General features: G+C 39.4%; 1 protein-coding gene across 9 annotated transcripts in view; it reads left to right on the top strand.

Annotated features, from left to right (window-relative positions):
- RBM33 (RNA binding motif protein 33) overlaps positions 1–23,461 on the top strand; it is a 113,874-nt gene that overhangs the window by 23,957 nt on the left and 66,456 nt on the right. For 7 of the 9 annotated variants that reach the window (XR_009565217.2, XR_009565216.2, XM_030854330.2 and 4 more), the window contains 4 exons: positions 386–698; positions 4,395–4,511; positions 16,561–16,732; positions 22,115–22,323. Coding sequence is in view for 7 of the 9 variants with exons in the window: in XM_030854330.2 (XP_030710190.1) it covers positions 386–698; positions 4,395–4,511; positions 16,561–16,732; positions 22,115–22,323 (811 nt within the window). In the remaining 2 variants the exon portion in view is untranslated. The remainder of the gene's footprint in view (positions 1–385; positions 699–4,394; positions 4,512–16,560; positions 16,733–22,114; positions 22,324–23,461) is intronic. The other 2 variants (XM_030854328.2, XM_030854332.3) reach the window with 1 other exon arrangement.

Here is a 23,461-nt window from a genome sequence, read left to right as displayed (position 1 = left end):
TTCATTCTGGAAGTTAGAATGAAACATAGTCTATTTGCTTTCAGTCCTGGACTTTTGCCAGGTAGACCTGTTTCTCATGGTTGCTCTGATTCTCCTGGTCACATAAGCTGCAGCTGATGATAGAGGGGGCGCCTTATGCAGTAGGAGTCTGGTGCTGGCCCTGGCTCAGTGTAGTGCACTGAGCTCTGCGGTGTGCAGGAGGGTTTGTAGTGCTGGCTTAGTAGGGAGCACATTGAGTTTTGCTTGCAGTCGTTGTTGTCAGTGTGCATTGAGCAGCCACTGGAGTAACTTTTCACTGGTCTTTCTAACAGTTAACTTATGCAGTGATTTAGTTTTGAGCTTCACTCCAGTTGCCTGCCTTTCTTTGTATTTTTGTCCCCTCTAGTTCTCAGGGTGTCACAATTAGTCTGAATACCACATCTGGCATGGTCACATCATTTGAACTGTCTGACAACACTAATGACCAGTCTGGAGAACAGGAATCCGAGTATGAACAAGGAGAGGATGAACTCGTTTATCACAAGTCTGATGGATCTGAACTGTATGCTCCTGAGTACCAGGAAGAAGGACAGTATGAAGGCCACGGTGCTGAGCTGGCAGAAGACCACATCGAGTACGCGGGGGAGCCGGAGGAGGAGCCGCTGTACAGCGATGAGGTGTTAGACATCGAGATCAACGAGCCTTTAGATGAGTTCACAGTGAGTCTTTCTCCTTTGTATGGCCGAAGAGAGCATGGCTGCCTGGGTACAGGTTTCTAGACTGATTTGAAATCTGTTTCCCTCCCCTGGGAGGGCGGGAAATTAGACCTTATTATCACTGTCTGCCAGTTTCTTTATCTGTGCTCTGACAAAGTTTGTGTTGACAGCTTGTTTGGCCGGAGGTAATGCTCCTTTGTCATCCTGGAAGGCTGCACAGAATCGTGACCTTGAGGAAGAAAACAGCTTTGTGTGGTGGAGATACACTGTCAATTGTTAGAAGTACTTAATGCAGGGCTTTTATCTAGGCTTTAGACAAGATCTGATAAAGTCCTTCTAAGGTGAAAAGATTATTGACCTGCTAAAGACATCTTTAAGGTGCTAATATTCCAGTGATTGATGTCCTGTTCATTCATCCTTTTTTGTAACTGAGAACTGTCTAAACATGAATAAAGAGATTGGAGGTTAGTTTAGGAAATGTCACCCATAATTTGTTATCTGTAATCAGGAAGCAAAGATTGCACTGATTTTTATTTCAGAAAGGTGGTTTTGGTTGGTAGTTTTTTTTTTTAGGTTGAACTGTCAAGAAAGAAAAAGGTATTAGTGAAAGATTGCTCATCTGTCTTCATGATTTATCATTAAAAAAGATTTGTTTTTGAAATAAGCATTAAAAGAAATTTATGTTGGAAGGGCATGACCTCCATAGGTGCAGTAGAATCTTAGGGTTTTCAGGGTGCTGGTCTCCCCCAAGGTGCAGTGTGAGTGGGGTTGCTGGAATGGGGTGGAGGCATGCAGCATTAGGGCTAGAGTTCTGCCTTTATCTCTTAATGTTTCTATTCAGAGTAGGTAATTTTTCATTTGATAAAAAATTTGTGTGTGTGTAGTTTTGAAAGACACTAATCGTTTACGTGGAGCCTTAGAATATTTAGTTCCAAACACAGTTGCATTTATATATCGCAGTGTTATTTTTAAGATTTATTCTTTTTGAATGCTTTCTCTTTAGTAGATATAGTAATGAAAAAATATTTCTAGGTTTGGTAAACAGAATCCTGTAAAAGGCATCATGGGTCCTTGTTTTTTCGATAACTCTGTAATGGTTTCTTTTGGTAATAAATCCTTCAGTAGTGTGGACAGGTGCTCTCTGGTTTACTGGTGTGTCCATGTACTATGTTAAAGTGAGACACTGTAAATTAAAATGATTCTTAAAAATTAAGCCAAGGTCTTTAAAAAATGTGCCCCGTTATTCCCTGGTTAGAGCGTTTTAGTATTTCTACTGCTCATCCCTAAAATAAGATGGTCAATCAGTCACATCCCTTGTAAATTCAAAAGCTCAACAGATCTTTACCAGTGTCCAAGCAGTGGGGACGTAAGTGTTGCTGAAATATGCAGCATAAAGCATGGCCCCTGCCTTCTGTGAACTTAGACTTTAGTGGAACAAATCACAGCGTGGAAAGTGCTTGATAGCACTTACACATGGTCACATAAGAGGTATCTCTCACTTTGCTGTTCTTGCAGAGTTTGTTGTAAAGAGAATTTTTAGTAAGTGAGGACTTTCCCTCTCTTATTTTCCAAACTTGAGGTTACATTTAGGCCCCTTGTTGTATAAAATCCAACTTAACTATCCAGCATCTTGTGCCTAAGATTCACGTATTGAAAAGACAAAAATGCAAATTCATTATACTCACAGTACTTCTCTGCATTAAAATAAATTTTTTCAGAATTAAAAAAATCTTAAAGTAAATAAATTTACTTAACTGAACGTGTCCAAATATTTTCACAGAGAGTTGTAAAGTTTAAAGGTACAAGGCGAAGTTAAATGTCTGTCTGTGAGCAATGTCAGCTCACCTCAGTATATCCGGCTTTACAGCCACACTCATTCTTTCCTTTCTTTCCGGTTTCTTTAAGATTATTGGTTTCTTTATAGACATCACAGTGGTAGAATCTGGCACTGCCTCTTCTTTGCATGGGAAGAGAAAAATGGACTTAAGCTGTGAAATACTTTTCTCCAGCTCTGCAGTGCGGACCTCTTACTGTCTTAGGCTGTCACTGGTGCACAGATTAATTAATTATTCATTATTAGAGTAACGAACATATGAGTAGATTGCAGTCCTGTGTATCCCAGTGGTATTTTAGTTTATTAAATGGTTTATTTAACTGTGGTTCATGTCCTACTTAGGACTTGTTAACTCATACTCTAAAGCTAGAATTAACTCTGTACTCATCACGAGTATGTTCTGTCTATTTGAGCTCACACGTAACGTCACAGGGAGGAATTTTGTGTATAACTGGGAGTGGAATCATAAAATCGCAGAATTTTACAATTGGAAGGGACAATCTTACATATGAAGAAACTGTATTTTCCCATAAAAAGTTGGTAGTAAATTGTGGTGTTCTTTCCTTTCATACTCAAAAAAATTTTTTTTGAATTTTGCTGTCCTAATCTTGAGAGTGAATTGGGATTTGATGTAAAAACTTGTATTCTTGTATTAGGAAGAGATGTATATTATTTATTATTCAACAGAATATGAGAACACTGTCAGATGATTTATACTTTTGAGCACAACCAGATTTACTTAGTGCCTTTAAAGTTAACATAGATTGAGATTTCATAAGACATTGTTCTGTAAGAACAATTTCAGATTGGTCATTTATGTAATGGATAGCAGATTTTTGTTTCCCAGTGAGAGTTCAGTGGTGTAGACTATTCTCCATTGTATGTTGGCTGACAGTTTTGATTAGCATCGTATGGCCTTATTTGAAATCCGACAGTTCTGCTCTCAGTGAATCATGGGTAGTGATAGTTGCTCTTTTAGGTAGGATGGTAACGGTTTCTTTGGGGAAGTAAAATGCAGTGTGTTTGGACAGTCTTGCGAGACGGTTGTGGGGACTAAGGTGGTCTGTCACCTTGGGTACAGCTGCTGTTCTTTGTAGAGAGACTGTTGGATTCTGTGCAGTAGGGCTGTGCAGGTCCCGCAGCTGGTCCGCTCTTCCTTCCTGCCTATTGTTCACTTGAGCTGGTGGCCAGGGGCACTGGGGAGTTCAGCTCCCCTGGAGGGGTCAGATCTTGTTACTTGTAGTGATACCTGTAGGAGCCCTTCTTTCCTTGCAATTGTTGTTTCTAGCCAGCTTGCCTGCTTCCTTCCCTATGCCCTCAAGAGATGCCTGCCTGCTGCCATGCCCTTACATTTCATGCAAACCTGGAATCATCCTTCTGATTCAAGGGAGCGGCTGATGGAGAAACTAATTCTAACATGTAATTTTAATACAGCTCCTGAGTTGAATTGAATTGCCCATACTTTTGTTGTCTTCTGTTGCTATAAAAACGGTTCGAATTGGGCATGATTCCAGCCCCCGTACTGCTGCTGAGCTGCTCTGTGCAAGCACATACACACTTTCTTTTTAAGATTACATTTCCTTAGTGTTGGATTTGAAGAAGAGCTACTTGTCAGGGCCCTTGGAGGTTGAAGCAGGGTCCGTATCACTCCCTGCAGCGATTGGGTTGGCATACTGCTCTCTTGCGCCCATGAACACTCAGGGGAGGCCCCATTCTGGTTTTGTGCTTAGTGCTTTTCTGCTCAGTCTGATAATTGCCATAGTAAAATTTGCTAACATAACTAAGCATGAGTCATGAAGGTGAAAAGTGCTTAAAAACCCCAAAGCTATATGAGAAAAACTTACTTTCTCTTTAATGGCTGTTAGGATGAAGAATACTTGCAGGCTTGTGGGCAACAAGGGATGAAAGAGCAGGAAGACTGTGTTGCTGAAGAGGAATTAGATGAGATTACTGATTCCCAGGTTGCTCCTGAAACTGAAGAGGTATTTGTTCATCTTTTAAAAAGAGTCCAAAAGTTTGCTGGAGTTTTTTTTTTCTTCCAGATTTAAAATGAGCATCTTTTTAATATTAGCGAAAAGTTGATACATCTCTTCTTTGAAGTATGAGTGTAGTTAAAAAAAAAAGAACAAAAACAAAACCCTGAGCTCTCTAGAATCTTTGGACAGTGAGTTCTGGTTAACTGTGGCTTCCAGATAGCTGTTTGCCCTTTGAGTGTTAAGATTTTTTTTTTTTTTTTTTTTGCGGTACGCGGGCCTCTCACTGCTGTGGCCTCTCCCGCTGCGGAGCACAGGCTCCGGACGCACAGGCTCAGCGGCCATGGCTCACGGGCCCAGCCGCTCCGCGGCATGTGGGATATTCCCGGACAGGGGCACGAACCCGCGTTCCCTGCAACGGCAGGCGGACTCTCAGCCACTGCGCCACCAGGGAAGCCCCTAAGAATGTTTTAAATGTTTTATGGGAGTGTGGGTAGAAGTGTTTTGAAATGCGCAGTATATGTTAGTGCTCTGAAAGGAGCTGTAATTATTTCAAATTAGTTAACGTTAGTTAATTTTGACCATTATTCAAAAAATACTGCAGAGTTCCCTGGATCTAGGTGCTGTGTTAGGTATTGAAGAAATAAGGATGATTGAGAAGCTTGGTTCTTGTGCTCAAGGTAATTGCAGCCTCATAAAAGGGAGAGAAGACGTGGGCAAATTCCAGTGATGTAAACATAGAAGTAAACCTCCTAGAAGAGAGGCTCAGGTACATGCTTTAGCAGCTCACACAGGGGGCCTCTCTGGTTGGGTGTGTGTCTTGAGGATGGATTGGGGAACCGGGGTGGGATGTGTTGAGGCTTTATGGAAGAGGTAGCCTGTGAAGTAGGTCTGGAAAAATAGATGTCATTGGATGAATAGAGGTGTGCTCTGAGATGGAGGCTTATAGATTCTGTTTTCCAACCTTAGAACTTGTCCCATGGGTCAAGCATGTGAGCCACAAAATCATTCTATAGTCTTAGAACTTGTGGGTTAAAATTTTTTTTTTCCTTAATAATGTTTTTTCTCAGTTATTTTCCTTAATACTTTTTTCCCTCTTTTTCCCAAGAGATCATGAAAAGTGGTATTTCACTGGCTTAGGTCATTTCCTTTAGGTCTTACACCAGTGCTTTAGAAACTCAGTATACAAAACATTTACCCTTATCTTTTCCCTAATATAATGCTACGACAGAGTATATGATCACGTACAGACACTTTCTGGGACACCCTTGCTTTTCCCCAACGAGCTAAATTTGACTTCTCTTTTTGTGCTTTCTCTCTGTCTCTCTTGCATTTGAAATAATTTGAAACTTAGAGAAAAGGTAGAATAGTAGAACGCTCCCTTTTCCCAGATTCTTCAATTGTAGGCAAATACATTCAGCCCAAGGAACCAAGACAAAGCTAAAGAAGACGTTAAGTAGGAAATGGTTCTCCTACTGGTGACTGCTCTGTTCTGAGTGATGAGCCACCGAACCGAGGTTCAGGGAGACCAGATTTAAGCGGGTCGTGTTTAGCACCACGTTCCGCCCAGTGCAAAGCCAGTACGAGCCTAGATTAGGTCAGACCTGTGAAAGGGTGTTTTGGCAAAAGATCTCTGAGAGAGAAATCTAAGAAGCTGTTAAGGCGTTGGGGGGGACAGACGGAAGTGGCTGTGGAGGTCATTCTGGGGGTGAGTAGTTGAAAGGGAAACCTGGGAATCCAGCGCCCATTAATTAGTTCATTTCCTCTTCATTAGTTTGTAGTATTTTGTAGTTGGAAAATTAATTCCATTGTGTTTTTTTTCCGCCCAGTAATTTATTCTTTCAGCATTTTAGGTAATGCTTCTCCTTACTCGGATAATGTATTGTGTTTGTAGCATATTTTAGAGTGAGAAAAGTTTTTGTAGATTTTAAGCTTTAAATGATCTCTGGAGATATAAACTATTTTATTGTAAAGCAGTTAAAGAATAAGAATGCTGGTAGGTGTTATGCTGTTGCTTGGGTGCCTTCGGGAACTGATAAGGTATGACTTGTAGATCTAGATGTTTCCGACTTTGGTTCCTGAACTGTATTCATTAAAATATTGAAGCAAAAGTGGATTATTATTTAAAAAAATGGTAATCTTACCTTCCATTTTCAGTGTCTTCTGAACAGAGAGATTGAGGGAGAGAGTTATCTTTGAAGGAGCATGAATGATCAGACCCAGCCCTCAAGTAAATGAACTCATAACATGTATGAGTTAATATAACAATATCTCAGACATACTTAATATAACAATATCTCAGACATACTTAGGAAGGCTTAGTCATCGGGGGAAAAGTTAGATACCTTTCTTGTACCTTATGCCAATATTGATCTCAGATTAATTCATACCAAACTTTACATGTATTAGAAGAAAATGTTTTAATGTTTTAATAATGGTGTGTTAGCCTTAGGCTTACCTGCAAAACAGAAAACTTACCAAATAGTACAAGTTTATTTCTCATGATGTCAAAAAATTCCAGAAGGCATTTCAGATCTGGTATCGGCCTCACAAGGTAATCAGGTACCCAGGCTTCTTCCAGATTTCCATGGTACAACTCCAGGGCTGCTGGTCTTACCATGGTCCACATCCAAGCAGTGGATTGCAGGAAGACTGAATGAGACCATGCCCACCCTTTGAAGACATGTCCCAGAGTTCTCAAACAACACTGTGTAAACATCTCATGAGTTACGTCTTAGTTACGTGGCTGTACCTCACAGCAAAGGAGACTGGTGAATATAGTGTTTTATTAGGTGACAGCATATTCAGTTAAAGCTGAGATTTTCATGATTAAGGACATGATAGAGAATGAGTAAAAATAAGTACCAAGTTGTCTTGGTTTCACTACTCTGCTACTCTTGGTATTGGGCCTTTTTAAGCCGTAAAGGAAAAGAATGATTTGATCATACAGAAATACCCCAAAACACTATAAACAAGTTTAGAAAGTCATAGAGAAATACCCCAAAACACTATAAACAAGTTTAGACAGTATGAGGAAATATTTACACATGAGCCTAAGAATTAGTATATGTAGTAAAGTTAATATGTTTGGTATGGAAGAGTTAATATATTCAGTATGTTCCGTATATACAGATGAGCACTCCTGTAGAAAGAAGGGCAAATAATGTGAGAAAGTAATCCAAAAATAACATAAGCAAATGATCACTAAGTATATAAAATATATTCAATAAAATAAAAATTATAACAGTTGAGAATTCTAACCTGTCTTAATATTGGGAAAAATCAAAATTATTGGTCAGGTATTTTTTATTCTGTTGGGGGGATTATTTTGGAAATATTGACTGCCAGAAGAATTTTCCACAATTCTGTCATGTCTCTGCATGTTCGGGGGAGCAAAGCACCTCCTTTGTTCCCGACAGTCTTTTCAAGGATGTTTTTGTAGCAGCATCTAGGAAAGACGTATCTTTCTCTGGAGTAGGGGGCAGCCATGCCTTCTGCTCATTATAACAGTTCCCTAAACTCAGTGCCCCTCCTGTAATACAGCTACCTTTGCACAGGGTCACCTGGCCCTCTTCGTCAGATGGCCCAATGGGAATTGGGGCTTAGGGAGCTGGACCCAAATGCTACTGCTATTGTTAAGAGTAATAAATTGTCCTAGTCTGTGGCTGAGAGTCTCGTGCCTTTTCACAGCCTCCATGAAACAGTGGCAGGCTACGTTATTAACTTGCAAGAAGAGTAAAATTGCAGACCCTACACTGTCCGTGACAGTATCAAAAGCCTGAAAGTCCTTTGGCTCAATAATTCCACTTTGATGAAGTTATCCAAGAGTTAATCTAAGATGTGTTGTTCAAGGATACATGCAGTGGGTATTTGTTTGCAGCGTTGAAAATAAGTGGAACCAATGTAAATAGATTTTTCTAAAAGGTTGAATAAATGATGGTCAGGGGACTGCAGGTTGCCAAAGGATGCCCTTGCTCTCTTGGACATGGAAAGAGGCTCGTGATGCGTTAAGTGAAAAGAGCAAGCTAACAGATTTCCTCCCCTTAGGTTCCTCCATAGCTTTGCATGTTTAAATGTGTGTGTGTGACTCTCAAACACATGTCTGGATGGATAAAGACAAATGGTGATAGTGATCACCTCTGGATGGTGGGATTATTTTATACTTTCTGTGTCAAATATTTTAAAATGTTTTTGCCATGAATAAAATAACTTTTGTGAACAGGGAAATACAGAGAGGTTAAAATTTGACCCTTGGTGATTTGGAGGGGAAAGAAGTAGAATGCGTTTGTTTAACTCCTGTGATTTCCAGTTGCTCCTAACTCACTTGAAACATCTTAATGCTTGTTTTCTATGTGACTCTTTTTATAGAGAAGAAAGTAAACTCTCATCCAGATTACATAGTTTATACCATCTGTTAAGAGGTATATTATCTGCTTTTTCTTTTAAGCTGTATGTTCCATAATTTAATTTTATATCTAGTATTTAAAAATGTTTTTAAAAAGTCACTCACACATTTTCCTTATCCTCTGTCCTTGATTGTTGGTTTGTTTATTGCCTTGTTTTTGTTGCTTGTTTTTGTACTGACTGAAAATTCTTTGTATTGCTCTTTGCTCTCAGGACTTAATAGTCCTTCTTGGAGGCAGGTGTTGTGCTGGTCTTTTCTCCTGGCAACAGATGTTTTGGGCTTGTTTTCTTCCTCATAGTGGAATCGCTGAATGTCAGTCAAAGAGATCATTATTGAGAACTTGTATGCACGGTACTGTTGTGGGTGCTGGGAGGTATTATTTCAGTACCTTTTGGTAGGCTTTGCTTTTGGAGGGCTGTCCTCCCATCCTTTTTAGTAGTATAAATAAATTATATAGTCCTCAGGGAAGAGCAGCAGTTTTATTTTGCCGCATACACCTGTGTTTTGGTGTCTTCCTAGTTTTTTGACCCATTTTCTTAAATTAACTGTCTGCAGCGTGTTGATGAACCAAACCTTTGCACTCCACCTTGCGTTGCAGTGCTCATGGCTCTGGGTTGCTTAAGACGGAGGTGGAAGGCACATTGCAGTTTTTCAGATGACTTCTTTCTAGGAGTTATGTTTAAGTACACATTAGAATCTGAATTATGGAACTAAAAAGTAATTTCAGTTGAAAGGTCTATTTTCAGTGGCTCCTTTTATTTAACTAATGTTCTTCCTTGGTTAATACAAAGGAATCACTGTACTCGAAACAAATTAGAAAGACCTAATTATGAAGACTAACTCTCAAGCCTTTCTAATTATACAGCCACTTCAGTGTCAGTGATGCTTTTGTCTTCAAACATGGTTAAAAAGGTTTTGGCTTGTATAGAGGAACAAGTGAGAAGTTTAAAAATATCTTTGCACTAGTTAAATTTGAAACTTTTAAAATTGTGATAACATTTACATTCAGTGATATGCATAGATCTGAGGTATACGTTCAGTGTTTTGATACATCCAAGTTACTATCCTTCTGTTGGTGAGAAACAGTTCATCACCCCAGAAAATTCCCCCTTGTTTCTTTCTAGTCTGTCCTGACTCCTCTCAGAGGCAAGCCGTGTTCTTACTTCTGTTGACTTAAATTAGTCTTTCCTAGTCTCTCCTTTGCATACATTTATGCAGTCAGTTTGTGATGATGTAATGCTGTGTGCCTAGCTGCTTCTGCTCACCGTAATGTTTTTGAGTTTCATCCAAGTGGTTGTGTATGTCAGTAGTCAACAGTTCATTCCATTTTATGGATATACCTTATTTGTGTTCTGATAATAGATATTTGGGTTGTTTCCAGTTTTGTTTTTGTTATTATGAATAACTCAAAGCTTATCTTACACATCGTTTTGTGAATGTAATTTTTCGTTTCCCTTGGCATTAACTAGGAGTGGAATTACTGAGGCAGGGTAGCAGTGTGTTTAATGCTGTAAGAAACAGCCGAATGGTTTTCCAAAGTGTTTGTACCGTTTATACTCCCACCAGTCATGTGTGAGAGTCTCAGTTCTCCCATTAGTTTATCTAGTTTTTGTACCATTATTTGTTGTAAAGGCTTTCCCATTGAGTTGCCTTAGTGCTTATGTTGAGAATCAATTGACCACTTAAGTTTAGGTCTCTTTCTGGAATCTCTTTTTTGTTCTATTGCCAATACTACACTATCTTGATTACTGTGGCATGAAATCAGGAAGTGTAATTCACCAGTTTTGTTCCCTTTTCAAGATTGTTTTGGCTATTCTCAGTCCTTTGAATTTTGCATATAAATTCTGTAATTCACTTGTCAGTATCTATTAAAAATCTGTTTGGGATTTTTATGAAAATTACATTGTATCTTTAGATCATATTCGGGGAAAACTAACATCGTAATAACCATGTTGCCTGTTGATAAACAGTTTAATTCTTCCTACTAGTTTTTTTATTTCTTTCTTTTGCTGCGATCTCCAGTGCTGTGTAGAATAGAAACATTGAGGGCACTGTTCTTCATAGTAGGTGTAAAATATTCAATATTTCATCAAGTAAGTAATATAAGCTACTTGGAGGTTTTTCAGTCAAATTGAAGTTCTTTTCTATGTCTAGTTTACTGAGATATTTTTTTTTTAAATCAGAAATGAGTGTTGAATTTTGTCAATGCTTTTTCTGCATCTGTTGAGATAATCTTGTGACTTTTATCCCCCGTTTTATTAATGTGAATTAAATTGGCTTTAAAAGCTATTAACTATATTCCCAAATTAATTTCCATTTTGCAGGTTTTTCCATTAATGTCCTCTTTCCATTAATGTCCTCTTTCTATTCTGGGATCCAGTCCAGGGCACCACATTGTTGTCTTGTCTCCTCTGGTCTGTAATAGTTTGTTGGTCTTCCCTGAGTTTCACGACCATGACAGTCTAAAGAAGTACTGGCCAGGTGTCCTGTGGAATGTCTCCCAACCTGGGCTCGTCTGATGTTTTTCTCATGATTATACTGGGGTTATGGGTTTTTGGAAAGAATACCATGGAGGTTAGGTGTCCTCATTCCATCATACCACTGGGTACAGGACCTCCCTGGCAATGTCAGCCTTGATTATGTGGTGAGGTGGCCTTTGCCAGTTAAAGATAGTAATTCTGTAAAGTTACTATCTTTTACTTTCTCTGCTCTCTTCTTTGGAAGCAAGTAACTAAGTCTAGTCTGCACCCAAGGCGAGGGAGAGGAGGGACTTAAGGTCCACTCCTGGAGGAGGGGAGAGTATGTACATATATTTGGAATTCTTCTCGAAGTAAGATTTGTTAAATTGATTTTTGAATGTTAAATCAACCTTATGCTTCCGGCTAAACCTCACTTGGTCGTGACGAATTTTCCTTTTATTTTTTGCTGGATTCCATGTGCTTTTATTTTCTTAAGGACTTTTGTATCTGTATTCACGAAGGAGGTTGGTCTGTAATTTTCTTCTCTTGTAATTTTTGCACAATTTAATTGCTCAGTCTTTCCAGCTTGTAAATTTTAACTGTTGGTAGAAATAGATACTTTTTGTATATCATGATATAGTAAAGAAGTATCCTCTGTCAAATATTTTGTAAGCACTAAAAACTTTTGGGAAGTTTTTTAAAGCAGTGTTCTCTATAGTTGTTTTCTATTGGGTTGGCCAAAAAGTTCCGTCAGTTTTTAAAGTAAAAATAAAAGACACATTTTTCATGTTCATCAAGAACTTTATTGAACAACACATTCACCCTTTTGTTCCACTACCTTCTGCCAAGAACTGCAAATAACTGTACCAGGTGCCCTTTACAATCTTCCAGGGAATTGAAATGTTTTCCATTAAGAGAAGTTTGTAAATGGAAATCCGAAGATGCAGTGTCTGGTGAATACGACAGATGAATCAGAACTTCCCAGCCAAGCTGTTAACAGTTTTTCCCTGGTCATCAAAGAAACATGAGGTCTTGTGTTACCCTGATGGAAGATTATGTGTTTTCCGTTGACTAATTCCGGATGCTTTTCGTCGAGTGCTGCTTTCAGTTGGTCTAATTGGGAGCAGTACTTGTCGGAATTAATTGTTCGGTTTCCCGGAAGGAACTCATAATGGAGGACTCCATTCCAATCCCACCATATACACAACGTCACCTTCTCTGGATGAAGACTGGCCTTGGCGTGGTTGGTGGTGGTTCATTTCGCTTGCCCCACGATCTCTTCCATTCCACATTATTGTACAGTATCCACTATTCGTCGCCCGTCACAATTTGTTTTAAAATGGAACGTTTTCATTGCAGTTAAGTAGAGAATTGCATGCGGAAATAGGTCAGGAAGGTGTTTTTGCTTAACTTAAACAAGCTGGTGCAAGTGATTTTCAGCACTCGTTTGGATATTTTGTGTATGTCGGCTGTCTCCCACTTGGTATAACGTTGATTGTTCTCAATTAATGTCTTGATTTGATCGCTGTCAACTTCATCTGGGCTACCCGACCCTGGAGCGTGGTCAACGGAGAAATCTCCAGCACGAAACTTTGCAAACCACTTTTGACACGTTCAGTCAGTCACAGCACCTTCTCCATACACTGCACAACTGCACAAATCATGTTTTGCATTTCAGTTGCGTTTTTGCCTTTCTTGAAATAATAAAGCATAATATGCCAAAAATGTTGCTTTTTGTCTTCCATCTTCAGTATTAAAATGGCTACACAAAAATTCAACAGTTTTGATACTTTTTTTTTTTATGCATGCTGATATGACAGCTGTCACAATACAGTCTAACAAAATTGCTTTGAATGAAGTTAGAGACAACTACGTGCTCCTGGAGCCACCTTACAGGAAAAACCAAACGAACTTTTTGGCCCACCCAGTATATATGATAAGACTTTAGTGGACTTGGCTATTTTTAAAGAACTTTCATGATGGTTTTCATATGCACCCTCTGTTAAGCATTACAACTACATGTTTCAGGTTTTCAGGATAATTAAATAGCTAAAGATCAAACCTCCAAATATTTCTGGCAGTGTCTATAACGAAATCAGAGATTTACATACGTATTTAAATTCTTACAAAATACAGTCTTAGGCTAATTAAATTATTATATTGTTATCCAGCACCACCCTTCAGTGGAATTTTAGTTGTGAATGGAATATTGTGAATATGTATGAATATTCCATTCATAAGTATCTCTCTGCAGAGAAAGTCAGCATTTTGGCAGGTAGGTTAGTTAGTTAATTCTGTAAGCACATAGGCAAAGGAGATGCCCAGTATTTAGAGTACGAGGTAGTGACCAGTGGCTGAAGGAGTGAGTCTAGCTTAGTGAATGTTGCCAGGTGGCCTGCACTTGAGGCAACTGAGACCAGGCAGTGTTTCAGTTTCAGCTCAGGGCTTGTATAATCCTTGATGTAGTTCATAGCTGAAGTGGACCCTGCGACTTGGACCAGAAGTTTGCATTCTAGGACGTTCCATCTCTCAAAAAGCTACCTTGTGCCATCCTTTTTGTAGTCAGGCCCTCCCTCCATTCCTAATCACTGGTAACCAGTGCAGTTTTGTTTCTTGGAGAGTGTCATGTATGTGGAATTGTCGCAGAGTATCACCTTTTGAGTGATAAACCTTTTGACTTCTCTCAATCAGCATGATGCCTTTGTGATTGCACCCCAGTTGTTGTATCAGTAGTTCATTCCTTTTTATGGCCGAAAGAGCATTCCATGGTTTGGATGCACCATAGTTCGTATATCCATTCACTATTGTTTCTGTTTTCGGTGATCCAAAAGAGAACTGTAAACATTTTCCTGTAGGTTTTTACATGAAATGACTATTGTAATAGAATCTTTGCTTTATTGGTAGTGATTTCCTTTCCTCCTCTGTGGCCTTGCTACTTAAAGTGTGTTCTGTGGACCTGCACGTTGGCTTCACTTGGGAGCTTCTTGGAAATACAGAATGTCAGACCCCACCCTGGACCTGCGGAATCAGAATCTGCATCTTAGCAGGATTCCCAGTGATCGGTATAAACCTTAAATTTGAGAAGCACTGCTCTGGAGCATTAATGGCGGTGGAGAAGAGTATTTTGTAAGTGAGTTGACGTTTGCTCAGTTTGAACGTAGTGCAGCACAAACATAGCTGGGTCCATCTCGCACGTCACTCATTCTTGGTTTCAGATATTGAGTAAGACAGAAGTAATCGTATTAAACCAACAAAATGCCAACATTTTGGTACTTTAAAATTCTATAGTGGAGGGGCTTCCCTGGTGGTGCAGTGGTTAAGAATCTGCCTGCCATTGCAGGGGACACGGGTTTGAGCCCTGGTCCGGGAAGATCCCACATGCTTTGGAGCAACTAAGCCCGTGTGCCACAACTACTGAGCTTGTGTGCCGCAACTACTGAAGCCCATGCGCCTACAGCCTGTGCTTGGCAACAAGAGAAGCCACTGCAATGAGAAGCCCGTGCACTGCAACAAAGAGAGTAGCCCCCACTTGCTGCAACTAGAGAAAGCCTGCACACAGCAACGAAGACCCAGCGCAGCCAAAAATAAATTAATTAATTAATGGAAAAAAATTCTATAATGGACTTCCCTGGTGATGCAGTGGTTAAGAATCTGCCTGCCCATGCAGGGGACACAGGTTCGATCCCTGGTCCAGGAAGATCCCACGTGCCGCAGAGCAACTAAGTCTGTGCGCCACAACTGTGTTCTAGAGCCCGCAAGCCACAACTACTGAAGCCCCCACGCCTAGAGCCCGTGCTTCACAACAAGAGAGGCCACCGCAATGAGAAGCCTGCGCACCGCAACCAAGAGTAGCCCCCACCCGCCGCAACTAGAGAAAGCCCGTGCGCAGCAACAAAGACCCAACACAGCCAAAAATAAATAAGTAAAATAAATTAAAAAAAAGAGAAATGGACTAAAATTAAAAACAAAAAATTCTATAGTATGCTGAGTATCAGAATACTGAAAAGTGGTTTTGCAATCATTAGGCTAAAAGTTACAGTTTACATTCATTATTTTATTTTCAGGCATTTGATTCTCTACTTTAGGGTTTATAGCAATGAGTGTGTGCATTTTTTACACACAAAATGTTGGGGAAAGAATCCAAAATGATTGTATCTTTTTTTTCTTGCACACTTTCTAATGAAGTAGTTTGTATTTGTTTCTGTTAAGAGTAAAGGACCTGTAAGAATTATGAATGATGAGACTAAAGGAGTAGTTTCTGGGTCTTTTTTTTTTTTCAAGTTTACCAAAAGTCTAAGTGAACCTAACGGTCAGAGGGTACCTACCTTATTGCCTAACAGTAGGGCACTAAGATGCAACATGAGGTGAAAGTGATTAGTGTCAAAAGGAACATGAGTTATGCAGAAAGAATTGATGAAGAAATTACTTTTAGTTTGGGACCAGATTGGGCAGAATTTTTATAGGAATCCTAATGTAATGAAATATAAGATAAAAACTGGTTTTAGTGTGATGTGAATGAAGAAAAAAAATAGTTTTATGGTTAATAATCTGAGCCAGAGGTGGTAATGAGCGAACACTAGGCAGTGGAACGAAGTAGAAAGGGGTGAGAAATGTTACAGGAAAGATTATGGAGGCTGAAAAAAACCAGATCAACCCAACAGCAGACTTGGAGCGCTTGCCTGGCATTGAAAGTCAAAGTAGATGGGGTCAGGAATTACAGGAAATGTGGAGCCTGTTTAATGGGAAGGAGTGTGCTGTCATCTAATGTGAGTTACAGGGTGGGTTATATGCTAATAAGCTCATGGAACACTAGTGTTAATTTAATTAATATATTGAACTTTGTTTAGCTCTGAATTAGACTCCAGGCCAGCAGGGATTTTTGGAATTCATGTTTGCTCTCTTAGAAGTATAAGTAGTAACAATGTGTAAGACTTTGTTTATTAACCAGGAGTAGGAATTTGAATTTTTTCTAACATTGTTAATTTTTAATGTTTGAGATTTTGTCTCCTGGGATCAGTTTAATGTTTCGCATGGCTTTACAAATAGGACATTTTGCAGTATTTTTACATCTTAAATATAAAGAGCTTTTATGTGTGCATACACATATGTGTATACATACCATTATTCAATATTTAATTCAAAAGAATATGAACTCACTTTCCCTCCTCTTGTTTTTTGTATGTCTGCAATGTAGGGAGGCATGGAAACTTTGGAGCTGCAGAAGGACATGAAAGAGGAGTCAGATGAAGAAGAGGATGATGATGAAGAATCTGGACGATTACGTTTCAAAACTGAAAGGAAAGAAGGAACAATTATTAGGCTCTCAGATGTAACTAGAGAGAGAAGGAACATTCCAGAAACTTTGGGTAACGTTTTTTGCCTGTCTCCCATCCTTCACTCCCATTTCAACTTCCTCCATAGTACTGTTATGATTAACGAAACAGATAAAAAAAAGTTGCCTTTATAGAGTATTATGCATGGCATTTACAGGGTGGATGGTCGTTGTGAGTTGAGAGCTGAGTTACGGTGCTGTACAGGTCAGTCTATAAACATGACTTGTCTTCTGGATTAAAACATGTTTGAATAAAATATTTGATTGTTTTTTTTAATAGTTTTTCTTTTGGAGTCTGTGGCTGCTCTCATGCATACTGTGCGGTTCCTGGCTGCTCTGGGAAGGTGGTGTGGGGTGGTACGGGGTCATTTTACCCTTCCCGAGACTGTCCAGGTTGCCAGGGCTAATTCTGGGCCAGACTGTTTTTATTTTGTACCTTTTAGTGTTATTATAACCATCTCTTTTTGCTGCTGTTGTTCTGTATGTCATTCCTCTCAGTGTTTAATGAGACAAGATGACTTGTTTGTAGCACAGTCAGTTGAACATCATTCCTGTTACAGACCTACTGCAGGCTGTTGCTAATCAGCAGAGCCTTTTCCAGTATTGACCCCCGCCCCCTCTTGTCTGTGGCTCTGTCTAGTGCCCATTACAAAGAATAAAGCAGTGGTTCTCACATTTGAGCGGCAGAATCACCCAGAAGACGTGTTAAAACACATATTTCTGGATGCACTCTCAGCTGTTCTGATTCGGTAGCTTTAGGGTGGGGCCCAGGGAAGTTGCGTTTCTGGTGCGTTCCCGGGTAATGCCGTTCCTGCTGCTCTGGGACCCATACTTTGAGAGCCACTGGGATATTGTCCCGTACTCCAAGGAGGAGGGTAGGAGGGTGGAAGGATGGAAGGACAGAGGGTTGTTGTTCTTGTTCTCTGGTCTTGGTCAAAGTAAAAGTCAAGAAACTAACCATTAGTTACTACCTTTATTACTTCATAAAAGTGTTATTTGTAACCGTTTTCAGTCGAAACCCTGAGCATGTGTCTTTAAGTGGCAGATAGGAATTCTCTGTCAGGGCACTAAGCTCACAAGATGCCAAAGTTAACAGTAGTGAGCCAGTCTTACCATGTTCCTTTACTGAGTAAGGTTTGTGGAAAGGTTGACCTAGAGACTTAGTGTTCTCCATTTCTTCTCCCTCCAGTTTCCTCCTTCTACCTTTTGGCCCAGGATTTCCCTAGACTGTTCTTAAGTTATGGTATGAAGTTGCCGGTTAGTCTGAACCAGTACACCACAGGTTTCTAAGAAAGCAGAGCTGAGAAGTTGGGCTTGGGTAAAAGGAGATGAATCAAAGGTCTTAAAACGGGGATGAAAAGACTAAAAGTATCCGTCAGCAGGAGTAATTGGTAACATTACAGAGCAAGCTTATTGGAATAGATAGACATGTCAATCTTGGGCTGGGATAAGATGAACAAAGGAAAGATGGCGCCCCTGGCTGAACACCAGAGGGCAATGGGCAGCGGCTTATTAGGGAAGGAGGGTGGCATGTGGGGCGGGTGGTGGTGGTGAATCATCCCTTTTCTGCTTCTGTGTAGCTGGCCTGTGGCTTTGTTACGTAAGTTGGGGAACATATGTGTCAAATCTTAATAATTGGGATAGCTACACGTTCTAAGGATGTGAAATCACTTCACAGACACCGTCAGGAATGGTGGCCTTCCCTCTCTGCAGCCAGCTCCTATGGGCCCTGGTGCATTTCATGGGTCACCCTCCCCGCATCCTCAGCGCCCTTGCTTCTCCCGTCCCCTGGTCCTCAGCTATGGTCTTCTCATCTCTTTTCACTTTACCTTGACCCAAGCACTGACGTGTTCTGAAATGTCCTGCTTGCCTGTGTTCATAATTTGTACTTGTTTCATTCCTGCATCTCTTTCTTTTCAGGATCTTTGCCTCATTTCATTCTTTTCAGGGTCATTTGTACTTCCTTAACTGAAAAGAATTTGTGTCGAATCTTTTTTTTTTTTTTCCTTTTTTTCTTTTTAGGGCATTTCTCAGTTGCTATAGTCATGTCATCCTGAGACAGGAGGGTGGAAGGTGGGTAGTGATGGGCAGGTTGGCCCTTTACATACGGGCAGAGAGGGCCTGGGGTTCTTAGAGGCAGAGTATCTGAAGCATAAACAGTTTGACCATTTACCATTTTTTTAAACGTTAAGAAAAAAGGCTTTAAATGTATTTGTGCAGAATGTGATTCTTTGGCTAGATAATAGGGCAAGTAAAAATGATACTTAAAAGTATCTTTCTCTGTTCCCTATTTGTAAGCCCTAACTTAAGAAAGCTTAGTGTTTGAAAACATGAGTTTTCTAATACCTGAAAAGTTAGGATTATTTCCAGTACAAAAACGATTTTTCTGTTCATTTTAGAGATTGGTTTCCTAAAGCAGTGAGCTCCCTTATTTCCTTAAGACCCCTCCCCCCAACAAAAGGTTAATTTTATATAGAAGAAGAATATTCAGTGAGAAAGAGAAGCTACTACAGTATTTGGTATACTAGAAATTCACATAAATTTGTACTCATCACTTTGTATACTCCTGGTGATAGAAATGCCAGTTTCAGGTTCTGTATACAGATGCTTGCACTTATCTGATTGTATAAAGCTGCTTACCTACTCTTTGTAATGGAATTGAAATACCTTGCTACCGGAGTATATATGTCATCTCATATGATATGTGTTTCTTGACAAATGGTGTCTTTTAACATTCTGAATACAAATAAAAACAATCATTTTGTGATATCATTGATTAATGTTAAGAACACTCCACTCTAAAAAGAATGAAATGATGGTCTGGCATCCCCCATTTCTGACCCTTCCATCTGCATGTGGACTAGTGAGTTCTTTTCAAAATCTGGAAGGGCATTTGGTCACTTTTAGTCTTCTTTTCATTCAAATATATGATGTCATCCTTAAATATGAAGAACACTAATTCATATTTATGACAGTCTTGACCATTGTAGAACCTGATTCACAGTTGTTGATCTGTATTTTGAATTACAGATTGGATTAGATATGGAATTTTGGGCTTTTACCTCAGTTACGATCTTAAGTAGTGAGCTTTTATCCTCAACCAGGATTCTGGGAATTAAATACCTTAGAGAAAATGTGACTGTTTCTCAGTTTTCCCAAGGATGGTACAAAACTACGTACTTAGGAAATACATTCATTCATTACGTAAAAAGGACCCCATTGGGTAAAAGGGCTTAATTCTCTCACAGAATGCAGTTGGGAAGGGTTTCTAGCACATGCATGTGTAAGGGAAAGATTTATTTTGAATGGAAATGTCAAAAGCCATCTCTAAAACGTGGGTGTCATTGACCAGTTACCCTGAAGTGTCAGCACAGCACTTCAGAGCTGCCAGTTCTTTTGCCCTAGGAGGTGGACCTCAGATTCTCGTTGGAAGCAGTACAAGCAATAAATGAAAAACTATGTTCATTTTAGTGAGGCTTTGACAGTTCTTTCTGTATGAGGAGGCGCTAGATTTTGCCGTGTCCTCAGTTCCACTGGCACATGTAATATGTTAAACCATGTTTTACTGCTTTAACCTGAAGACCGTTGTTGTTATGCCCACATAAAGTCCTTGAAGTAATGTCCTCGGCTAATTTTGCTTAAGGCAAAGGATCTTTGGGAAAAATATTTTCATCTAGTAATAAACAGTTTAAGGTCACCTAGTACCAGCAATAGGATACTGCCTTCAGTTTACACGATGGTCCTTGTATTTGCAAGATTTTCACAAATTTCTTGATTCAGTTACCTGTTTAAAAAAGAGAAAAACTCAGACTGTCATTTGTTTTTATTTTGCCAAGTAAACTGTTTTATAGATATTCATTATGTATTAGTTCAACTATTATGAAATTATTTATATGTAAATATGTTTTTCTTAAGCACATTTTAGAAAGGGACAACACTGTAAAACCTTGTTACATTGAGCTATATCTCTTTACTTTGTAATATGGACATAGTTCAGAAAACACTTAAAGGGAAATTAACATTTCAGTTGAAGTTACAAATGTAATTTTCATCCTGTCACATTTTGGTGACCTTTTGTGACAGCTTGTCTCAATTGGAGGAAAGCATTTTTACTTGCTGATTAAAGATGTCATTTGAAACCATTTTATTACTGGGGATAGTGAAATTAATCTTGACACTTAGAACCACTAGCAAAATAATTGCTGATTCACTGCATAAAATGTGTATGTGAACCAATCATGTAGTCAAGATGAGAATAAAAGTGTGTGCTTGTTAAGAAGAGATTAAATTTTCTTTTGTATGGAGTCAAAGATTCATTTGAAAGGGAGGGGAATACCATAGAAACAATTTCAAGAAAATGAAATGTGGCTTAGAGGTTTTGGAAGAGTTTGGAGATGATTATGGAATCCAAGGTAGGAGATAAACTGGTAATATTTAAAATTTACCCTTCACTGTGGAAGAGGGCATAACAATCCTTCTTAGTAGAATTCAGTGAAATCTTTAGAAGGTATTCATTTATTAATGGAGGATATATTATCATAACTTAGATAATATTTTAAAATAAAGGAACCATATTTGAATAAGTTAGCATTTTTCTTCTAGGAATTCAGAATAATGTGCCAACTGAAGTTTCTTAGGGCCAGAGCCTATATGTTTCTTGTATCCCTAAAGCATTGGTCAGAGAGGTGAGCAGCCCCTGCTGGGTGTCCCAGGAATATCTGCATTAATGAGTTTTTTTCTTTTCTGGCTTTGCTCTCGTTTGCTGTAGCTTCCCTATCAGACTGCATGGATATAAGCCTTTCTTCACAGAGTAAAGTTGTTATTTAAAAAAACATAAACCTGAAAATCTGAAATGACAGTATTAAATAAGTTTCCATTTTTTATGAAATTAACTTAAGTATTTGACTCGAGAGTGATTTTATTAGTTCTGCTTTTAAAGCAGAACAATCAGGAATTTGTCATTTTTGAGTCTCTGTGTCACTGTGTATTAACTAATACTTGTCCTGGTTCCGCTTAGAAGAGTGTCCTGGTTTAAGACTGGGGGAGCCAGGTCTTGACCAGCGTCATCCGCCATCACTGCAAGATGCCTAGCAGATTAAGGGCGGTGGTTGGGTTGAACTTCAGCTCCTTCTTTTTAGCTTCCCTCAGCACAAATGAAAACACTTTAAAATTTACAGGCGATCCTTGTATTTTATTACAAGGGAAAGGCATGTCTTCCATTTAACTGGTCTCACTCATGGGGCCTGAGTGTCTCTGTGATTGTATCCTACTTGATGCTGCTAGTTGAGTTGTTCGTAGTGGGTGAAGCACTTGCTGTTCCTAAGTTTCATTGTCATGTAGTTCTTTCCTGTTTTTCCCTATAAATCTGATTTAGGCTATTCGAAGGTATCTAACACATATGCATCTTTTCAAATAGAGCTTTCAGCAGAAGCCAAAGCTGCGTTGCTTGAATTCGAAGAAAGGGAGCGACAGCATAAACAGGGCCGCTACGGCTCGAGGCGGGGAGGAAGGAGAGGAGGTTCGTCCATGTGTCGTGGAGTGGGAGACCAGAGGAGAGAGAACAGTGAGAGGGGAAGAGCCAAGGATCACAGGCCCGCCCTGCTGCCCACACAGCCACCTGTGGTGGTAAGTTGTGTAGTTTCATTGTGGGAGCTTTTGCAATTTCAGATGAAAATACGCTTTTGTGTGGGTATCATATTTTGCATTTATCTTAGTCTGAAATTAAAATTGAGTAAAAGGCATAATGGCTCAAGTTTCTTTGTAATCTATAGTATGATTTCATGTATGGTCACACACATTCAGTCCTCTAGTATTCAGGTAGTGCAAACTAATTCTCTGCACATTACTGATAAAGAGAGAGGCGATAAGGAGACCTGGTGTCCTCCCATGGCCGAACCACAGGGGAGCCTTGCTTTTACCTTCTGCTTGTGGAGACGTGCTGCTCCTACGAGCACCATTCTGAAAATACTGGACGTCTTACATCTAGAATCTGGCAGTAATGGCGTATTTTATAAAATATTTTTTCTTATACACTGCTTACCGTAGGTTTTTCCTTAAATGTAGCAGTTTCTCTTACAAGTAACTATCATATCCTATCCATAAAAATGGAGATTGTCATATCCATAAAAAGTTTTCATAATTTAGGAAGAAATCAAGTACTTGTAATTTCAGCTTCATTTGAATTTCCTCTATTTCAAAGATGAGACATCTCAGGAATAAAGACAGGAATTGTAGTGATTGGTTGTTGTTGTTCCTTCAGTTAGCTGCAGGATCTTACAGCTTTTTCCTTCAGAAGTCAGTCTTCAAGGGCAGATTCATTTGATATAAATATGTGGCCACACTGTCTACCCTCCTACGTTATTACCTGAGTTTAGGGGAAACCACACTTTGCCTCCGTGTACAAATGTTATGTTTTAGGAGGCATTCCTTTGTGAAATAACAAAGTAGAAAAGATGACTTACTGTTTTTTTGTTTTGTTTTATTATTATTACTTTTAATTAATTTTTATTGGAGTATGGTTGCTTTACAGTGTTGTGTTAGCCTCCACTGCACAACAGAATGACTCAGCCGTACACATACAGATATCCCCTCCCTTTTGGACTTCCCTCCCATTTAGGTTACCACAGTGCATCAGGTAGAGTTCCCTGTGCTGTACGGTGCGTTCCCGTCAGTTGTCTATTTTATACATAGTATCAATAATGTAAATGTGTCAGTCCCAGTCTCCCAGTCCCTCCCACCCCACTCCTTTCCCCCTTGGTAACCA

This window comes from Globicephala melas, chromosome 9, assembly GCF_963455315.2.
Source record: "Globicephala melas chromosome 9, mGloMel1.2, whole genome shotgun sequence".
Lineage (NCBI taxonomy): Eukaryota > Metazoa > Chordata > Mammalia > Artiodactyla > Delphinidae > Globicephala > Globicephala melas.
The sequence above is the reverse complement of the archived record's forward strand: the minus strand, read 5'-3'. Positions and strand labels throughout refer to the sequence as shown.